Source organism: Rhinolophus ferrumequinum, chromosome 8, assembly GCF_004115265.2.
Source record: "Rhinolophus ferrumequinum isolate MPI-CBG mRhiFer1 chromosome 8, mRhiFer1_v1.p, whole genome shotgun sequence".
Taxonomy (NCBI): domain Eukaryota; kingdom Metazoa; phylum Chordata; class Mammalia; order Chiroptera; family Rhinolophidae; genus Rhinolophus; species Rhinolophus ferrumequinum.
The window spans coordinates 58237912-58257579 of record NC_046291.1 but is presented as its reverse complement, the minus strand read 5'-3'; the positions used below and the strand labels follow the sequence as shown (position 1 = coordinate 58257579).

The 19668-nt window shown below is 38.3% G+C and overlaps 1 protein-coding gene across 1 annotated transcript in view; it reads right to left on the bottom strand.

Annotated features, from left to right (window-relative positions):
• LOC117025559 (translation initiation factor IF-2-like) overlaps nt 1-17670 on the bottom strand; it is a 38255-nt gene extending 20585 nt beyond the window's left edge. The window contains exons 1-4 of the mRNA XM_033111467.1: nt 17640-17670; nt 17163-17466; nt 16629-16927; nt 16393-16510 (exon numbers count right to left, since the gene is read on the bottom strand). Coding sequence (XP_032967358.1) covers nt 16393-16510; nt 16629-16927; nt 17163-17466; nt 17640-17670 — 752 coding nt within the window. The remainder of the gene's footprint in view (nt 1-16392; nt 16511-16628; nt 16928-17162; nt 17467-17639) is intronic.
• Nucleotides 17671-19668: the final 1998 nt, after the last annotated feature.

Here is a 19668-nt window from a genome sequence, read left to right as displayed (position 1 = left end):
CTGAGCCAGGATTCAACACCAGGTCTCCCTGCAACGCCAAGCCTGTGACTTAGACTATTCCTATCACTTCATGTAGATAGGTCACAAATTTAATGCAACAACGGTGACTGCTGGAGTGTGGAGAGATGAAGAATACCCTCCACTGTTGCCTGATGTCAAACTGGCAGCTCTGCCCTGTGCCTGCTGAGCTGGGGGCCCTGGGAGCCCCAAGCACAGAAGGAACAGGCCAGAGCCAACCACCTCTTGCTGCTATAGCAATGATCCTCAGGCCTCCTGGGCTGGATATTCCCTTTAGGAATTTTCCTTTTGGCACCTCACCAGACCTCGCAATCCACTGCCCCACTGAGGGCAGCATTGTCTAGTCTTGCCATAAATAAGTCCAGGCTCAGAAAGATAGTTTTGATACTCGGTTCTAACTAAGTCAATGCTAACAACTTCCCATAGTCCAATGAGAAGAACTAATCTCAGGGAAAAGTTCAAGGAGGGTAGGGAGAGGGCACATCCACATTTACAAGTGCTATATGCACACAGACATTCTGAAAAGGTTCATTAAGACATCTGAGGAACTACACATAATGTTAACCAAGACAAAAAAAAAGTATTTGAAACTGCAACAGTAACTGGCATTTCAGAGATTTGGACTGTCCTTATTTTAAAACAGAGAGAGTATTGTTTACACTGCCTTGGAGGTTGTTCAAAGATGTGTATTTTTAATAAGATTGAATCATGTTTTCATTCCAGCCAAAGTGATTTTATTCCATGAATATGATTTCCACGTACTGTACAGTAATATTTTCAATACAATTAGCTGCCACTGGCCAGCCCAATACATAGTTAGTTTTCAATAAGTATCTGTTGAATGAAGAAAAAAATTAAGGAACTATTGATTCTTCCAGGAAGATATCTTATTCTTGTTGTTACAATGGGTTATCTATTAAGTAGCTTCAAACCCAATCTTCCTCAGCTAATCCAAGTGTAAAACTCCTCCTTCTCAAAATCCATACCTATCCACAAGCCCAGTTTCTTCACCGCTCAACAGAGCCGGGAATCCCAGCCCTCTCTTACTCTCCTTGACCACAGCAAAGATTAAGAACCAGAACTCCACAGGCCTCCAGGCTTCCCCAGTGCTTTTGCGAGGAGGCAGGCCTGGCCTGCGGACCATGCAGGCTGCACTTGAGGAAATGTATACTTCCAAAGCAAGCAGGTAATTACACACTCTGACACCTAACTTCTCAGCTCATTCTAATAGCTGGCTACTCCTATTTCCCCTAAGAATGTCCTTTTCTTTGGCATGTCTCTCCCTGATGGCAAGTCACTGAGCCATCCCACACACATTTCTTTGAAACTGGTAATGGCTTTCACAGTTTCTAGCTATAACAAACACTGGGGCTGGTTTCCTCACTGCTGCAGTCTTTGCAGTCTTTCAGTTCTGGAATCACATTCACTCAAACCTAAAACTCCTACCCTATCTTGGTTAATGATTTCACTGGAAACAGAACAAATGTTTAACAACCAGATGAAAGGTTAGGGGGAAAAAAAAAAGAAAAGAAACACAAACAAAGATACTCATATGGTTTGTTACACAACTATTTCAAAAAGCATTTTTAAACGAGCTTTAAATAACTGAATCAACCTATAATATAATCCTGGATAAAAGGACTATAAAAATAGTACATGTAATTAAAAACTGAAATGCTTATTTAAAAGTCTAGGATATATTCTACCCATGGCATTACCTAAACTATATCTGAAAGAACAGTGGTTTTAAGATATAAATAAATAAATTGGGAAAATGGTACTTTCCATGTTTCCATTTTGGCAGTCATGCATATTAGCACACTAAAATCCCGGAGAAACCCTTAAGAGAAGATAACAGTTTAATTTATTTAACCCAGACTTTCCCAAATATTATTTGACCATGAAAGTTGTTCTTATAGAAAACATCAACTTGTATCTTATTCAGAATGCACCTTAGTAAATGCTAAAATGCAAATCATGTTAACTAACCATTGTTAATCTCCAAGTAGCCTAGACAAAGATTATTTTTCTTTATAATGCCTATTGCTTTCCAGTACATTGTCATAAGCATATCAATTTTGTAAAGTAAGAAAATAAAATAAAAAAATAGCAAAAAGTTTAGTCCTATTTAATGTCACTCCTACTATTTATTATTATATTGGCTTTGCTACACCTGGGAGTTTTGGGGGGGAGGGCGGAGCAGAATGCAAAGTCGTCAAAGGGATTTTAGATGACATCTGGGTTCCACTCTTAGATCTGTCGATGCCTGACCATGTGATGCTGGACAACTTACACTATAGCCTCAGTTTCCTCTTGCGCACAATGGGGATGACAACCACATCTACTTTACAGAGTGGTCTTTGACTATTAAATGCAGTAGCACATGTCACCCATTTAACAGAGCGCCAGTGTTCAATAAACGCTCATCGCCTGTCTGTCCAGTCATACAAGCCACCACCGCCCATTGTTCTTAAATTACTGTGACCCAGGTCTTTTTAAATTAGTGGAAATTTGAATGAATTTACAAATATTCATTCAACCTCTGAAACAATTAGGCTCCATATTATTTTACACACTATTTCATAAAACGCATTATTTAAAAGTAAATTTACTAGGAATACCTTCATGCTCAAAAAAAAAAAAACCTCCAAATGCAAAGTCTGTACACATTCTGCCTGAAAATTTTCATTATACTTACTAAGAAAAAGTAGATCTTAATTTTGTTAAGACATCTTAAATTGGTCTTTTCTTTTTTTGACACCAAAACTTACCTGCAAGAATATAGAAAATATTCCATTACAAAAAAAAAAAAAAGAGAGAATCCAGGAAAACACAAACAAACAAGACTAACTGTATTTGTTCTAATAAAGGCTGGCAGTGGAAGGTGTGTAGGGTTAATTTTTAGGCTATGCCATCATGCTGCCAACAGACCAGAAGAGTTACACTTCACATAGCCTGGGACAAATGCTGCCCACTCATCTCCTGGTATTAAATGATACAGTCACAGTCACCCTTAAGGATGAGGGAGTCAAGAGTTATAGATTCCTCTTCCTCTTATCAATAACTAAAATTAGTTTCTAGATTGCCACTTAATTCTACAGTATTTATGGTAAAACATAATGTCTCATATTTTTTATTACAAGGGGTAGAAGATCTGTGTTTAATCTACATGTTAAAAAGAAAAGTTCTCTTCAATATATGGTAGACTATGATTAGAATAGTGTCTCAAATTCCCACTCCCTCTCCTGAACAATAATGTTATTGTGCATGACATTACAATGGAAAATTTTCAGTCAATGAATATCAGTCCTAACACAATCAAAATGCAGTTAGAGTTACTCTCACTGTACAGAAAAGTGGAATATTAAAAGGTAAGGCAGTCTCCACAATTGGTGAAGTGAGGAAACAATCATAATTGCAATCACCTTGGTAGCATATTCCTAACCTCAGAGGGGGCATTTTTCTCCCCTAAAAAGGAAATGCGATTTTCATTAAGATTAGTACCCATTTTTGTATTCAGCGTTCTAGGAACAACTTTCCCTGCATCTGGCACAGGGGACTTTCACAGTGGACTTATGAAGAAAACCAACCCCATCTTCCATTTCCTGGGAGAGAAAAATGAGAACAGGGTGTGTGTTCCCTCATTCCTTGGTTTCCAATTAGTATAATAATGATGCCAGCATTACAAAAGGAAGTTTTCTAACAAAGTAGATAATATTTAAATTTTACCTAACATAAACTGAATGCCTGATACCTGCTGCTATTATTTCCACACTTTCATTCTGTATAATTATCTTCTTCCACCACAGAGAAAACCGACGCCTAATAAGGGGAAAGAAAGCACCTAAGACAGAGAAAGGCAGAGCACAGATTCAATTCCAGGTTTTCTGTCTCCAAGTCCCTTCTGCAACAGCTGCCTGTTGAGTGCTATTCTGACTTCTGGCTGGACCAGTTTTATTTGAAACCAAAACCAATGCTGTTAAATGCCCAAGAGCCAAGTGTACTGATTCATCGCATCCGACAATTGTAAGGTAGACTGCAGAGTTAAATGAAGAGTGTTTGGCTCACTTAAAATGTTTTCTGGAATGCTATATCACCTGCCCATACATTAAATGATCATTTTTTTAAGCTTTTTTTTCCCCCTGATGAATTGTGGCTTAGAATTTCATCTTATTTGGGGACAATGTAAAATCTCAACTGTTGTCAAAAACATTCTTCAAAAAATTGGACAAACTTGTTTTCTACAACAGTATGTGCAGTTTTGTACCCGATATGAAGTGTAACTCCCCAAAAAAAAAGCACCTGAGAGAATGAGCATGCTTACTGATTTTTCTTTCCTAGGTGCCTATTCGACAATTTAATTTCTTCCATTCCTGATACCTCTAAGTTCTCAATCTTCTTTCTCTTTCATGAGCTGGAAGAAAATACACTTTATTATTCGGTCTTATTCTTCAGCCATTATTGTTCACATCAAAAGGCTAATTTCTTCTACCAATAGGAGGACCCAATCAAAATGCAAGACTCTTGACAATTTAGATTTCAGGGGCTTGACACAAATGATTAGAATTCATATGCATTAACTAATGAATAACTGCTTCACTCTCAAAACCTGTAACTTATTTGATAAATTATATGTTACTCTATCATTATTCAAATAGGAATATTTAGGCTATAAATAATAATATAGCACTTGTGTCCTGTTAAAAACCCTGCCCATGATGGCCAGACTTCTTTTTTTCTCTAAGTTTGAGATGGAAATTACATTACTCAGAATTTTCACTTATACTACTATTGAAATGCATATTCTTTTTATAAATACCACTGCAGGGAATATGCTAAAGGAGAATTTCAAACCAAGAATGGAATTTTATAATAGAGCGCTGAGAGATTTACTACAAGCCTTTTAATGGTGTAGTAGTAAATGGTGGCTTAACAACAATTCATTGGGTAATGGCTGCAAAAATGAATTCTCAATACTCAGTTCAATACTTTGGCCAACCACTTCTAGAGCTTCTACTACTCTAGTAGACAAGTAATTTGCTCGTCTCCATTCCCAACTCTAACCTCTTGCTCAAGTTCACACAAATTCAAATAATACCTATCCACTAATTGATCATTAGGTATCTAATTATGTGCAGGAAATTAAATTAAACCCAGCAGTACACACAGAAGTAGTAGTCAAGAATATGGTCTCTGCTTTTCAGGATTTCACAGTCTATTTAATTTAATCAAACATACCAGGAAAGACTATTAGCACAGATTATAAATTGCATGAAAGATGCTAAAACTGACCACTTAATAAATAGCAAAAAGGGGGTGGGGAGATAAATTCAAGTATCCAACAACAGGGGACTGGTTATATAAATCATGATTCAACCCTACAAAGACAATACAAACCAGGGAAACAATAGAGTCCTTTATGTAATAAAATGGAAGTTATATTGTTAAGTAAAAAAGCACGATACAAAGCAGCAGCACTAACTGGGTATAAAAGAAGGAGAAACTATATACATGCATACAGCCACCTGCTCCTGAGTTTAAGGAAATACACTGTCCAATATGGTAGCCAATAGCTACCTAAGGCTCTTCAGCACAGGAGATGTGGCCAGTATGATTAAGAATTTAAATTCAAATATTATGTAATTAATCTAAATTTCAAATATGACTCAGTGCAAAATACTTTTTATTAAAAACAACATTCTTGTTTTGTAGAACTAGAATCATATTAACCATTGCATCATTCACTATTTCATTTAAATTGAAATTTTCGGTGTAGCTCCTAGAAAATTTTAAATCACATTTGTAGTTTGCATTGTATTTCCATTGGACAGCATGGGTAAAACTATCCTACCAGAATTTTTAAGAACTGGTTACACTGATTCCCCTGGGGAGAAAACCTGAGTGACAGTAACCGAGGGACAGAAGAAGGGTGATCTCTCACTATTTTGTCATGTTTCTCTTTTGAATTTTGTGCAATTTGAATATATTGTCTATTTTAAAATAATGAATAAATGATGTCACCTATAAACACCATTGCAAAGAATTACTGCCATTAGCATAATTATCAATTTAATTTTGGATGGAGTTGTTCCCCCCAAAAAGCAATATGGTACTTTTGAAGTGATGATACATGGACTTTCGTAGAAAATACTTCTTATAACCTAAGATCACAGAAGTGTTTCACAAACTAATGGTACCAGAGTTACCAATTGAACATAAGAGATTAACGTCTTCAAACCTCAAAATGCTAGCTTAGTGCCATCCCAGTCTAGCAGTTAGCACGGCCCACCTTTTCTTCCACCATCAGAGACTGCTGTTTTTCATTCTTCCATTCACTGAATATATTTTGCCCATTTTCTTGTTCCTTTCTTCATCTGTATCCCCAAATAAAACATTTAATTATCTCTACATTTAGCACAGCATGCATCTACTTGGCTAACCAAAAAAAGGAAAAAATCCAGGAAAAATTTCCCCTTCACAACCTATGAAATTAATCTTTTTTTTTTCCATGAAGCAGTAATGTAAAAACATAAGCAGATCACACAGGGCTCAATGAAAGGGAGTACATGAGTATTACATACACAACTGAGATATACTTAATGTATCTAAATATAAAACAAAAAAATTAAATTGCATATCTACAGGGTATTACCTTTTCTCCCAATTTTCCCATTTTATTTTTAAAACAACACTTTAAAACATTTTTCTGCCTTGCCATAGCCAATTTTAGAATTTAAAATGCATATGCTCATGTATCAGTGAAAACTGTTTCTCATTAGCAGTGTTAAATTTAAATTGCTTGGTTCTCTAGGATTCAGGAATATAAAAACCTCCATTCTCAACTCCTAAGCACTCCCCTCTTTTTCTCACTCACTCTCCTTCCATTTCTACAAGAATGTTTACTATAGGGCTGTGTTGGGAGCATCATTCTGAGGAAATATTCCTAGTGTCAAAGAGAGAATGTGTGGAAAGCCATGCACGACAGCTCAGCCCCTCAGGGACACAGGTTCCTCCCCAGTCACGTAATCATGCGATCATCACAATAAAGAGGCTTTGACTAGGTTTGATCCAGAGAGGAAGGCATTCTAGACAGCCTTTAACTATTAAATCAAAATGGCTAAGTGCCAGAATTTTAAAAAATTGCTTCTTGACAGGAAGTTTTGTGAAATACCCTGTGAAAACCAATAGGTAGTAAAAGATGGCCACTGGAAATTCAGCCCAGCATTGCTCCCTGCCTCCGATCCTCTGTATGCCTTCAGCGTGGCATATCGTTTCTTGGAGCTCCAAGGCTGGTCCTTTAATACCAATGGTATTTGTGGTATCTCTGGATTCAAACCATTATCTGTGGGGTTCCAGAAATTTGGTCTCTACCTTGCCTAGGTTTTACCATGACATAAGGAAATTGCGAATGCCCCCAAATTCATGATCTTTAAATATTCATTACTGCCAACTTCAACTTTTGATATGCTTAATATCTGGAAGATACTAACATCTGGAAGATAAAATACAAAAACAAAATGGATTTGGGTTGCCAAAAATTATAGCAAATATTCACTCAACACTTTCGGATAATTTTTAAAATTGCTACTAATTCAAGCTTGCAAAACCTGCTTATTGTCCTAAATAATTGTGATCACAAAAAAACTGAAAATTCCAAAGTGTCACAACCCCAACTATGTATATGAAATCCTAAATTTGATTAGAAAATTCTAAAAACACCTCTAAATAAAGTCAAGGCTAACCACTTATAACCAGGGAAGCAAGTTTTTCAGAAACATGTTTCTAGGCTTCATGATACCAGCACAAACTTTGTGAATTAATTTTCTTAGCATCATCTAAGAATGAACTTCCTATGTATTTCTACACACATGTAGAATCACAGACGGTATGAATTATTCTGAGACATTGCTCTTTTCAGACAGGTTCTAATAGTTCTAAATGCAAAAATTGCCTCAGTTAAAATGTAAGGGGGTTAAAAATCAGTATATTTCCCCTTTCAGATCACTACTGTTAAATAGTTTTCACGAGAATTTCCTAAAAGGGCTAAAAAAGTTCACAGGTAATAAACTATGTCAGTAAAACTTGCCTTCTTCTAGAGAAAGAGAAAACTGAAGGTGGAAGGCTGGCAGCATAGGATCACAACAGAAAATTTAAAAATTAGTTTCTTTTCACCTGCTAACATCCTTCTCTTCACACTTTCAGCTTTGCTCTTCTGAAGCATAACAAAAACAATTTTTGCTTTAAATTAAAGCATCTCTCTGCTCCCTGTGAGTGGGCATATTATGTAGGAACAAAAGATGGGAAGAAACAACTCCCGTAACCTGGCACACCACTTCTGTGAAAATTAAATGACCCTTCACCACTTGGCGCAGGAATTGTACTGTCAACTAACAACTGAATAATGCACACCTGAGAATAATGGGAACTATTTCAGATCATAAAATACAGGTACGTTATTTAAGACAGTGACCCTGTCTCTTTCCTAGTTCTATTAAAGCAGTGATACTTGACTAATAGGCATGAAAGAGAAGCAAATGGTTGCTCCTCTCTCTGACATTTCCACTTTGTATATAATTTACATCACTTTAGCACAAAGGAGAAAATAAATTCAATGGCTGTTGTAATTATCTTAGTCTCAATTGGCCAAGAAACTAAGGCACATCCATCAGACCTGCAAATGGCAGGGTGGTTGCCATTTTCAGATGTAGCAACTCAATTTCCTGTTTTTCCAGCACATCTGAAATGATACATGACTGTAGCAGCTGTTACCACTCTGGCTCCTGTCACACAACTCCCTTTGGGCTCAACTAATACTTCCTCACTTCCATTTCTCCAGAAATAATAGCATGTGTGCAGGTTAAAGAGACAAAAATTCTCAAAGACCTAGGTTTGAGTTATCTAGACTCTACTTTCTTACAAATATATCTTGGTGTAAGTACAGAAGATGTAATGTTAGGCTACAAAGTGAAACAGTGTATTTAATTTTAACAAACACACCAGAATACATACATAGTGCTTGGTGTTAATCCCTCCAAGTAGTTACTACATTGAGAAATAATGCGCTTTTCCCAATAACCCTATCATTTTAAAAAGATATTCTGATGCTTTTGGCATTCAACCCTATTTAAAAGTCAACCTATACACCATACAAGAAAATCAGAATCATTATTTTATAGGCAAAACCATATTTTGGACCTAAACTATTATAACTCAGGTTCTTTTTTTTAACCCCATTTCAGAGGCTCGTCTCTGACTACTATGATTACCAGTATTTTCAAAAATAAAACCCCACAAATTTTGGTATTTTCACTCTTAATTCTATACAAAGTAATTTAAGTATGAGGCAATTTTACAAAGGCAACCCTCTGTCCTATTAACCCATACTTTCCATACTTTTTTTTTTAAGTAATTGTTTATATTATTTCCAAAACTCTGATGCCATTGGGGTAGGAGGGGGGTCCCAATAGGGAAGGAACAAGAATAACTAGAGGGAATTAAAATGAGGGATTCAGAGGTAATTCTCCCTGCTCTCCTAGCACCTCCATTCTCACCACCTCACCAACCACAAACCTGAAAGCCTTAACAGGGCTACATCTTTTTTTTTCTAGTGAGTAGGCAGTTTAAAAACTGACTCAGTTTCTTCCCACTAAATTCCTGAAGGTCTGCCTCTGAGGTGTATCCCTGAGCTATGAAACGACACAGATGTAATCGGGATATTGCCTATCACAGGGCACCACATGTGTTGGAATCTCAAATGCCTTCACTCATTGCCTACGGAACTTGGAAATTCTGATCTTTGTAAAGGTTTATAACTATTTAAAATGTGTTAAAAGTTACAAACAGTAATAATAAGTTTTCAGATTTCTATGAGTTGAGCTTAAACTATTTTTCTTGCCTTTGCATTTTTTGCTGTCTTAATACTGAGAATCCCAATCAAAGCACTTTCCTTGTCAAATGACTCTACAATTTAATTCTATAACATTTTTATGTCTAAAGTCAAGAAATAGTTTAACTTACTGAAATTTATAAACAGAACTGAGAACTTAAACTACATGGGGAAAAAAAAAAAACCCGAAAGAGTTTACTCTAGAATTTTTGTAAAAGCTAGTCAGTCTTTGAGAGCCTTTTCCAAGGGATTCATTTCTCAGCTATGAAGTTTGTATGTAAAACTAAAGACATTCGGCCCTTTATAAATAGTCATGGGAAACTTCTTTCTCCCATACTTTGAGTTTGTTTTTACTATGACAGATGGGAAAAACATTTAGCAAAGCAGTCATCAAAAAAAAAGATCTTACAATAACTATCATACTAACAGTACACTAGAAGCTTAAAGATATGAAATATCTTTAACAACAACTAAAATGCTTGCTGGAAAGACAGTTTGACTTAACTCACAAAATAGGTACAGACTCAAAAAACTAAATAGGAACTCCTTCCACCTTTGGTCCAGCTCCTAGGCACATCTGTTTCTAAACATCTTAACCATACATCATTTTTCATGAAACTTTCTCCAGCACAGAAGTTTACAACTTCTCTTTAAAATATATTCCAATATCTTATAAATGTTACAGTGCTTACCAAAAGGTCAAGCCTAAGCATTCACTTGAAAAAATATATATTACTAATCACCACTGAGCAAAATTTCTCACTGTAAGATATAGTGCTTTATGTAAACAATATCAAACATTTTGTTCCAATTTATTTTTAAGTTCAATACTTAGACGTACCCCCCCCAATAAATACATTTGAATTAAATAAATACTATTTCATTTACCAATTTTATAAGTTAGGCCAGGGGGTCAGCCAACTTTTTCTCTGCATGAGCAAAGGGCAACTATTTTAAGCTTTGCAGGCCATATATTCTCTGTCTGGCCTACTTAATTATAACGTGAAAGCAGCCTTAGACAACATGCAAATGGGTAGTTATAGCTACGTGCCAATAAAACTCTTTGCAAAAACAGTAGAGGATAAGAGATTAATATTCAAAATATATGAAGAACTCCTGAAATTCAACAACCAAAAAAGCTAACAACTCGATTGAAAAATAGGCACAGAACTTGAATAGACATTTCTCAAAAGAAGATATATGAATGGACAATAAGGACATGAAATGATGCTCAAGATCACTAATCATTAAGGAAGTGAAAATCAAAACTACAATGAACCAGAGCGTAAGGGGGTTGGGGGGTGGGGGATGAGGGTGAGGGGGATCAAATGTACGGTGATGGAAGGGGAGCTGACTCTGGGTGGTGAACACACAGTGTGATTTATGGATGATGTGATACAGAATTGCACAACTGAAATCTATGTAATTCTACTAACAATTGTCACCCCAATAAATTAAAAATAAAAAAAAAAAAAAAAAAAAACTACAATGAGATCCCACCTCACACTCATTAGGATGGCTACTATCAAAAAAAGAAAAAAAAAAAACAGACATAACAAGGGTTGGTGAGGATGTGTAAAAATTGTAACCCTTGTGCACTGTTCTTAGGACTGTAAAACAGTCCAGCTGCTGTGGAAAACAGTATGGCGATCCTCAAAAAATTAAAAATAGAACAACCATATGATCCAGCAATTCCACTTCTTGCTATATACCCAAAAGAATTGAAAGCAAGTTCTCAAAGAGATATTTGTACACCCATGTTTCTAACAGCATTCTTCACAGCAGGCAAAATACGGAAGCAACCTATGTGTCCACTGACAGACAAACGGATAAGCAAAATGTGATATATTCATGCAATAAAATATTATTGTTCAGCCTTAAAATGGAAGGAAATTTTGATATGCGATACAACATGGATGAACCTTGAGGACATTATGCTAAGTAAAATAAGCCAGTCACAAAAAGACAAAGGCTATTTGATTCCATTTACCTGAGGTACCTAGAGTGGTCGAAATCATAGAGACAGAAAGTAGAATCCTGATTTCCAGGGGTTGGGGGGTAGAGGAGAAGGGAAGTTATGTTTAATGGGTACAGAGTTTCAGTTTTGCAAGATGAAAAGCGTTCTGGAGATAGATGGTGGTTATAGTTGCATAATAATATAAATGTACTTAATACTACTCTACTGTACATTTACAAATGGTTAAGATGGTAAATTTTACATTATGTGTATTTAACACAGAAAAAAATTTGAAAAATAAAAAAAGCAGGTAGAGGGCCCATTTCGACCTTCTGGTCATAGTTTGCTCACCAGTGAAGTAGACTATTGCACTTTAAATTCTAAGCATAATCATAATGTTTTGAAGTTAGCATCAAAGTCCCATTTCTACACTATCACATCCCTTAGTTTTTTTTCCTGCATAGTTACAGATAATTTTAGTAAAGCTCTCAAGATCAGAAGCCAATCTCCTAGTACCTAGAAAAGCACATTTTACACAAAATAAGGACTCAAAAGTTTTGACTAATAATTAAATGAAAGAAGTTGTATCAATAACATGAATCTTGGCATTTATTATTATATAAATAAACTTGGCATTTCAACAATAAAGTAAGGTCATAATGTTATTCAATTGCCCTCTAACACACTCAGAGAAAATCAGACTTTGAACAAAAAGTTCAGCATCTTAACAAGTTTATTTTTCTTATTTGGTAATTAAAATTTTTTGAAATTACACTATAAATAACTTTAATAGCTGCCTAATAGCAGAAATGAATATAGACTGTCATATGACAAAAGAAGGCTTTCAGTTTACTATGACTTATTAAATCATCCCAAACGCATGAAAATGTTAAATATTATCTTGAAGAAATAAACTAAATATTGAAGTTCCTTTTAAATGCTAGGTATGGGGTTTCTTCATATGCGTTAGAAATCTGTAGGAGTTTTTTCAAAAATACAAACATGATTTTTTTTAAAAATGAAGTCATTTATAAAATCAAGGCATTTGTAAAGCCCCTTTAAATAAAAACATTCTTCAGCCATTCGTATAATCCATGGTACCAAACACACTGGGTGACAATAGGCCTAGTTTCTATTACTCTTTCATCCCTTAGAGTTGTGTGGCCTTGAGTATTTTAATTACGTTCTTTCAGCCTCAGTTTCCACGATTGTATCACAGAGTTTATACTTCCTCAGAAAGGAGTAGCAAAAAATATTTTTAAATAATAATACTGTAAAGCACATCAAAGGATCTTTAATTTAAAAAGTCAAAATAACACTGGAAGTTAGGATCTTGAGTTCCCTAAAAATGATTAATAGTAGCCTCCATTCCTTTTATGGCTTCACCTCCATCTCACCTGTTGATATCTATGTAATCAAAGGTTCTCTGATGTGGTTGCATATTAGAATCACCTGAGCAGCACTTTAAACCTCTCCATGCCCTTGTCCCATGCCAGGTAAAATCAGAATAGGTAAGGCATGTGATAGCATACGTATTTGTATTAAAGATCTCCAGGTAATTTTCACGTTAAAACCTCAGCTAAGGCATACAACTTCCAAGTAGTCAATAAATTTTAGCTACCAAGAACTCCCTTTATACAATCAGTGAACTTTAGAACCAATAAAGCATCCAAATAAAAGCTTAAGAAAACAGCTGCTAAATCATTCCTTAATTTTTATTACCCTTTCAATTAACTCCATCCCTCCAAAATTATGAAGTAGTAGGCTTTTTTTCTCCTGACCATTCCTGAAAAACTGTTGAATCAAAAAACATTAAGGTCCCTCAAAGCAAGGTCAACTACACTGTTAACATTTAAATTTCAGAGGTTTGGGGGGGTTTTTGCGTGTGTGTGTGGTTTTTTGTTTTTGTTTTTGTTTTGTTTTGTTTTTTAGCATATCTGAATGGGCAAGTAAAAAACACAAGCACTTAGCTCTAAAGCTAAGGTACCCAAGAGGACTCTGAAATTTAAATGTATCATATTGTGGTTAGAACAGGATTAAAAGCAATTAATACAATGAAGTAGTCCTAGGTTTTCCTTCAGGTTTTGCCCCTAATTTGCTATGGGACTTCAGCAAAATTTTTTGCCCAGTCTCTGGGCTCCAGACTGTCATTTGTACAATAGAGAGTTTCACTAAATTTCTTTAAAATGACCTGTTACAACAATGTAAGACTTGGAAAATTACAGGGATTCTTTAGAGCAGTAATATACAAGGATAAGGATGAAAGTAGGCCTCATAGGCTATTAGAGTAGTGAGTAATGATTTAGATACTTTCATAGCAAGGATTTGACTTCCCAAACCTAATAATTTATTATAACATGTTGATTGATTGTATGGAGATTGCTTCCTGCCACCTCCCAATACCTGCATCTAGGATCATTTTTTCACAATTAAAACCTTTTTACTGTTCTGGATTTTTGAGAAAAAGAACAAAAGCAATAGGGAATATGCAATAAATATCATGTAATAGGCCCTTGGAATACACTAAGGGACAAGACAGACAAGTGAAAGAAGACAGATAAAGTAGCGAAGTGAGTTTTTTTGGCTTACACTTTTCAAATATTGATTAACTTCTCTGAGTAGAATGTAAACTAAAATGATACAGTAGGTTTTTTTAGACAAGATGTTGAAGTATTATGCCAGATGTCCCTTCTTAAATTTGAAAGGGGAGGGCAAAATTCCTTTAAAATATTTTCTTCATATTTGAGAAATTAGATAAAGCAAGTTTGTTTTGTACATTCTTTTGAAGCAAAAAACTTACTAGTTTAATCTTTAAATTCTCAAAAGTAAAATCTGAAGTATCTTAACTATAGTTGTGCTTGTCACTAGAAAGTGCTTACCATACCGTCATCTCAGAGCTATCTGGTCTCACCTGGCTATTTTACTCAAAAGTATTAACTGATTTCTGAATGAACACCCATAAGTGCATCCTGTGTATGTGCACATGCTTAGTTTGTTGTTTTGTTTTGTTTTTTTAGCATTTTGACCTAATCAATTTTCAAATCAACCTATTTAATTCTGTCTTCTTTTGCAGTACCCGAATACATTTCAGTATTCCTGAAAGCTGTCTCATCTTCAATGTACATAACTCTGCAGCTCCATTTAGAGGCTCATGCTTTTATGATTAATCTTTCTATCAATGTATTTCTTTACTCATACAAACTAATTTGAGAATGTAAGGAAGAACTTAAGATAATATCTAAACAATGAAAGAACGGGGGAAAGAACAGCAACGGAAATCAATAGAAATAGGGCTATTGCAGAGGGGAGAAGATAACTATGGTATTTGTAACAAAATGAAAGAATTAATTCATACACTACAAAGTTTCCTCTATGTACCCATTATACTACATATCTTTTATATTAGTCATGTTGCTTTGAGACTTTTCCATGTTTCCCCTAGACAACTGCCAATGTTCGCATGGTCTCTGATGAATAAACATGCTGTGACTTGCTTCTAAGGAAACGCCTGTCATGTTCCAGGGAAAAATGACTTCTCTACTCTTAAATCAGGGAAACTGTACAGCTCCCATTCATTAGTTACAAAGTCGACTTTTCCTTAACGTTTAATTTCTGGAGTTTTTCTCTTCTCTTTAGGGCTTTTCTGCGATCAGATTTTCAGAAAAGACACTGAGTTGGGGGAACACTCGTAGGAAACTACATCAAAGGGGTTTCCCACTTCAGAAGCTAAACTAGCACCCACGCTAAGCTTTCCCTGTTAACCAAGACGAAGGTTATTTTCAGGCTCCCCCCATCTCTTGCAGAACTACCTGTTCTCATTACTGTTTACCCAATGGCTTAGCAAGGTGATATTAGCATATCTGGCAGGAAGACATGCTTCATTTAATATTAACTCACCATGTGACAGCCCCTTCCCCTCCAATCTGTCCTCAAACACGTGAGGATACAAAGGAAGCAATGGTTGTTTGCAGTCTGACTTCGCGCTAGGCTTTGGCACCAGCAATTGGTCACAGGCACACACACCCCCAATCAGCGGCGCGCACCCCGCCCGGTCCTGGAACTGTCAGGCGGGCTGACAGCTGGCACATTCTCCCGTCGCCCTCCACCCGCTCGCAGAAAGCCCCTTCCTTAGTCACCTTGACGTGCCTCACCTGCCTGGCCTCAGCCCACGACTCAGGAAACTTTTTTTCCCCTTCCCAGGAGCTCACTTACAGGTATCACCCGCCGCTCTTCCAGGGCTCCAACAAGGAGCCCTTTGTTACAATTTCTGCTCCCGGACTCCTCACCCAACTCCTGGCATTCAGCTGCTCTTCGGCAGCTCAGAGCAGCCCCAGTAGGAAAACAATGAAAACCTCCCAAGCCCCCACCCGGCGGTCTCCGAGGAGGCTGGAGGAAGCAGCCTCCTCGGCCGCGTGTCGGTTAGCCAGAGAGGCCGCTGGCAGGGCAGTGAGTTGCCAGCCAGGTACAACGGGTCGAGGCCTCGCTGCCCTCGCCCTCCCCGACGAACCGCAGCACGGCACCCTCGGCTTACCCGACTGGGGCGGCGGGCGGCGGTGTCGCCGCCGGGGTGTCCCGCGCGTTCGGGGCTCGGCCGTCCATCGCCCTGCGGACCGCTGCGCGGGCTCCAGCTCCCAGGCGGCGCGTCACTGCTGCAGTGGGAGAGGCCAGCCGGTCAGGGCGGGACGCGCGCCTTCCCGAGGCCTTAGGGGGCTGGCCGCGCGTCAAGAGACCGCCCGAGCCACCCAAGCCCCGGGCCCGCCCGCCTACCGAGTGCGCTTCCACCTGCGGTCCCGGCTCCCAGCCCGCGGGCGCCGGGAGCTGCGGCGGTAGGAGGCGGCGCTGCAGCCCCCGCCCCGTGGGGCTGACTAGGTAGCCATTTGGCGCCTCTCCGGGAGGCAGAGGAGCTGCCCCGGGTGGTAGGAGGAGGAGCGGGGCAAGGGGTACAGGCACGGCCGCCACGCCTGCAGCGCACCCCCGGGCTTACAAACAAAACGCCCTGGGAAAACTCTTCGCGAAGGAAAGTTGGGAGGGCTCGTTTCTTTTTTCCCACCCAGGGCTCATACTTTCTTTTCAGGAGACAGTGGCTCGCCTGTTCTCTCCCGCGGCTTCCTTCCCTCCCCCAGGGCCACGCGCTCGCAGTTGGGCTCTCAAGCCAGGACTTGAAGGGAGGAGAAAGCGGCAGCCTCCGCAGGCTCAGCCCAGCGCAGGCCGGGCCGAGGCAGCGCCGCCCCCTGCCCCGCGGGCCGGGTGCCGGGCGCTCGCTGGGCGCTCCGGGGCCTCTCCCCAAACCGGTTCACTCACCCTGCCCCATATCCCTGCCCAGAGCCCCGGAGCTCGCCGCCACCTCCGCTGGACTGCCACCCAGAAGTGGCGATGAGACTCGGTGGCATCGGAGCGAGAGGGGCAGCCAGCCGGAGAGAGAAACGGGGCGGGGATGGACGAGGACCGAGTTGGAATTTCCTTCCCCCAGGGCTTCGGGGCTTACGAGGGGTCCGGCTGGGGAAGCTCCCGGGCGGAGTGTTCCCATTCCCACCGCTAGGGCGTTGCTTAGGAAAGCGCGGCGCTCCCCAGTAGGACAGGTGGGGAAGAAGGGAGGGTACCTGCCCTGCGAGGACAGGAGGGGAGGATCCCGGTGTCAGCCGCGGAAATGGAAATGCGGGGAGAAACTTGCAGAACGGGGTCTGCAGCTTGCCCTCCCTGTGGTCTGACCTTTCACTCCAAGGTGTTTTTTTGTTTTTCAACCTGACTTCTCAGATTGCTATTCTGTTAGAAGCGTACCTGTGACACTGATCTTTCTAATCGGTGGCATGTTTAAGCTTGCCCTGTCTTTAGAGGCTTGCTTGCCTAATTTATTTATTTATTTATTTATTTATTTATTTATTTATTTATTTATTTATTTATTTTCTTCCTGTGACGTGAGGACTGGACAATATGTCTGAGGGCCTCTATAAACTAAAAATGAAATGATAGATTTTATTCACCTCTTGGAAATTAAGAATAAAGGAATCATATAGACACAGCTGCATGCCTGTCTGTAAGTTTTAGTTCCCTCGTGCATGCCTGCTCTTTAGATGATGCTTTACACCTGGCAAACAGGTGTATTTGATATCTTTAAATTATCATACGTGCCAATTGTTGTAAGGGACAAGACCATTTTGACGAATCCAAAAGCTTGCTTTCAGAAAAATAGCTTGGAATTAAGAAATTGATTTTAAACTACAGTTTAAAAAACAAAATCTTTCAACAAGCTGTTGTACAGAGGTTAGGTAAAAAAGCAGCGTGCAGGAGGCCTCTACTGTGGTATTAGTATCAAGTAACAAATCTGTGTTAACCACTTCACCCCACTGATAGGTAATCTGGTAGGTGGTAAAAATTTAATTGATATTTAGAACCAATGCGTGACTAAATTGCTCCTTTAGTTATTTATGCATTATTGTAGCAACCAAGAAGATTGCTGAAACTAAGTAACATTAAATACCTAGTAATATGCTACTTGTCTATTATGGGCAATCATTAGTATTTATTCCTTCCTGTGTATAATATATCCTTTCAGCTTATCTTTACATATGACAAGAAAAAAGTGGTGTTTATTTAGATTACAATATTGGAACCATCTGAAAAAAGTTGTTTTAATATTTTGTCTAATATTAATATTAATCAAATCAATTCATTTAAATGTATCTGACTTTTAATCTTTAAACAACTCAGGTTAAATAATTTCATGAATCAGTTATGCCTCTAAATGAGTAGTTGCTTGCACAGACAATAATGCAAACATTGAGTAACAGTGAAACTACTTAACGTCTGTAACTTTCAATCACAAGATCAAGATTAAACTTTAGTTTCAACTTTATGACATAGTAATATCATTGACTCCATTAGTCTAATCTGAAACATAACACATTTTTATAACATTTCATACTGCTGAAAAGCATTTTCAGTACTCACCAATTTTTCCTGTCGTCCTTCTGGTTTTAGGCGTAGAGAAGGATTACACTTTACACTCTGCTGAAATTAGGTATGGTGATGTAACTTGTTTTGGTAGGTAAAGGTGAGCAGATGTGATATGTTTTATTTCCTGGTGGATTCACTTGAGGGTCAACGCTCGACTATGCTCTCTTCCCTTGCTATTGAAATCATGGAAGTATGTATTAAGATGGATCCTAGAATGCTAAACTGTTAACCTGGAGCACAGCTGTCCTGGAGAGCCCCACTACCTAAAACAGATTCTGCATAAGCAAGAAGTAAACTTATGTCGGGTTATTGGAGTGGCGTGTTGCCCACCATTAATTGTCCCACCTTAGGTATACAAATAGTCCCCACCACCACCACCATCCACAGTTTTGCTTTCTGCCGTTTCAGTTACCCATGGTCAACTATGGTTAGAAAATATTAAATGGAAAAATTCTAGAAAGAAACAATTCATAAGTTTTCAATTAAGCAACATTATGAGTTGTGTGACGAAATCTCATGAGTCCCGCTCTATTGCACCCCTGACTTGAATCATCTCTTTGTCCAGTATATCCACTGGAGGCTATATACCCTCCCTGTCCATTAGTCACATAGTAGCTGTCTAGGGTTATCAGAGTGTCACAATATGGCAGTGCTTGTGTTCAAGTAACCCTTATTTAATAATGGACCCAAAGTACAAGAGTAGTGATGCTGGCAATTCGGATATGCCAAAGGAAAAATGTAAAGTGCTTTCTTTAGGTGAAAAGATATGTATGAGGTATGATAAAAAAATATGATGAATGCTTAAATTTTTTAAAAAATTATCACGCTTAAAGACATATTGCATTAATGCCCC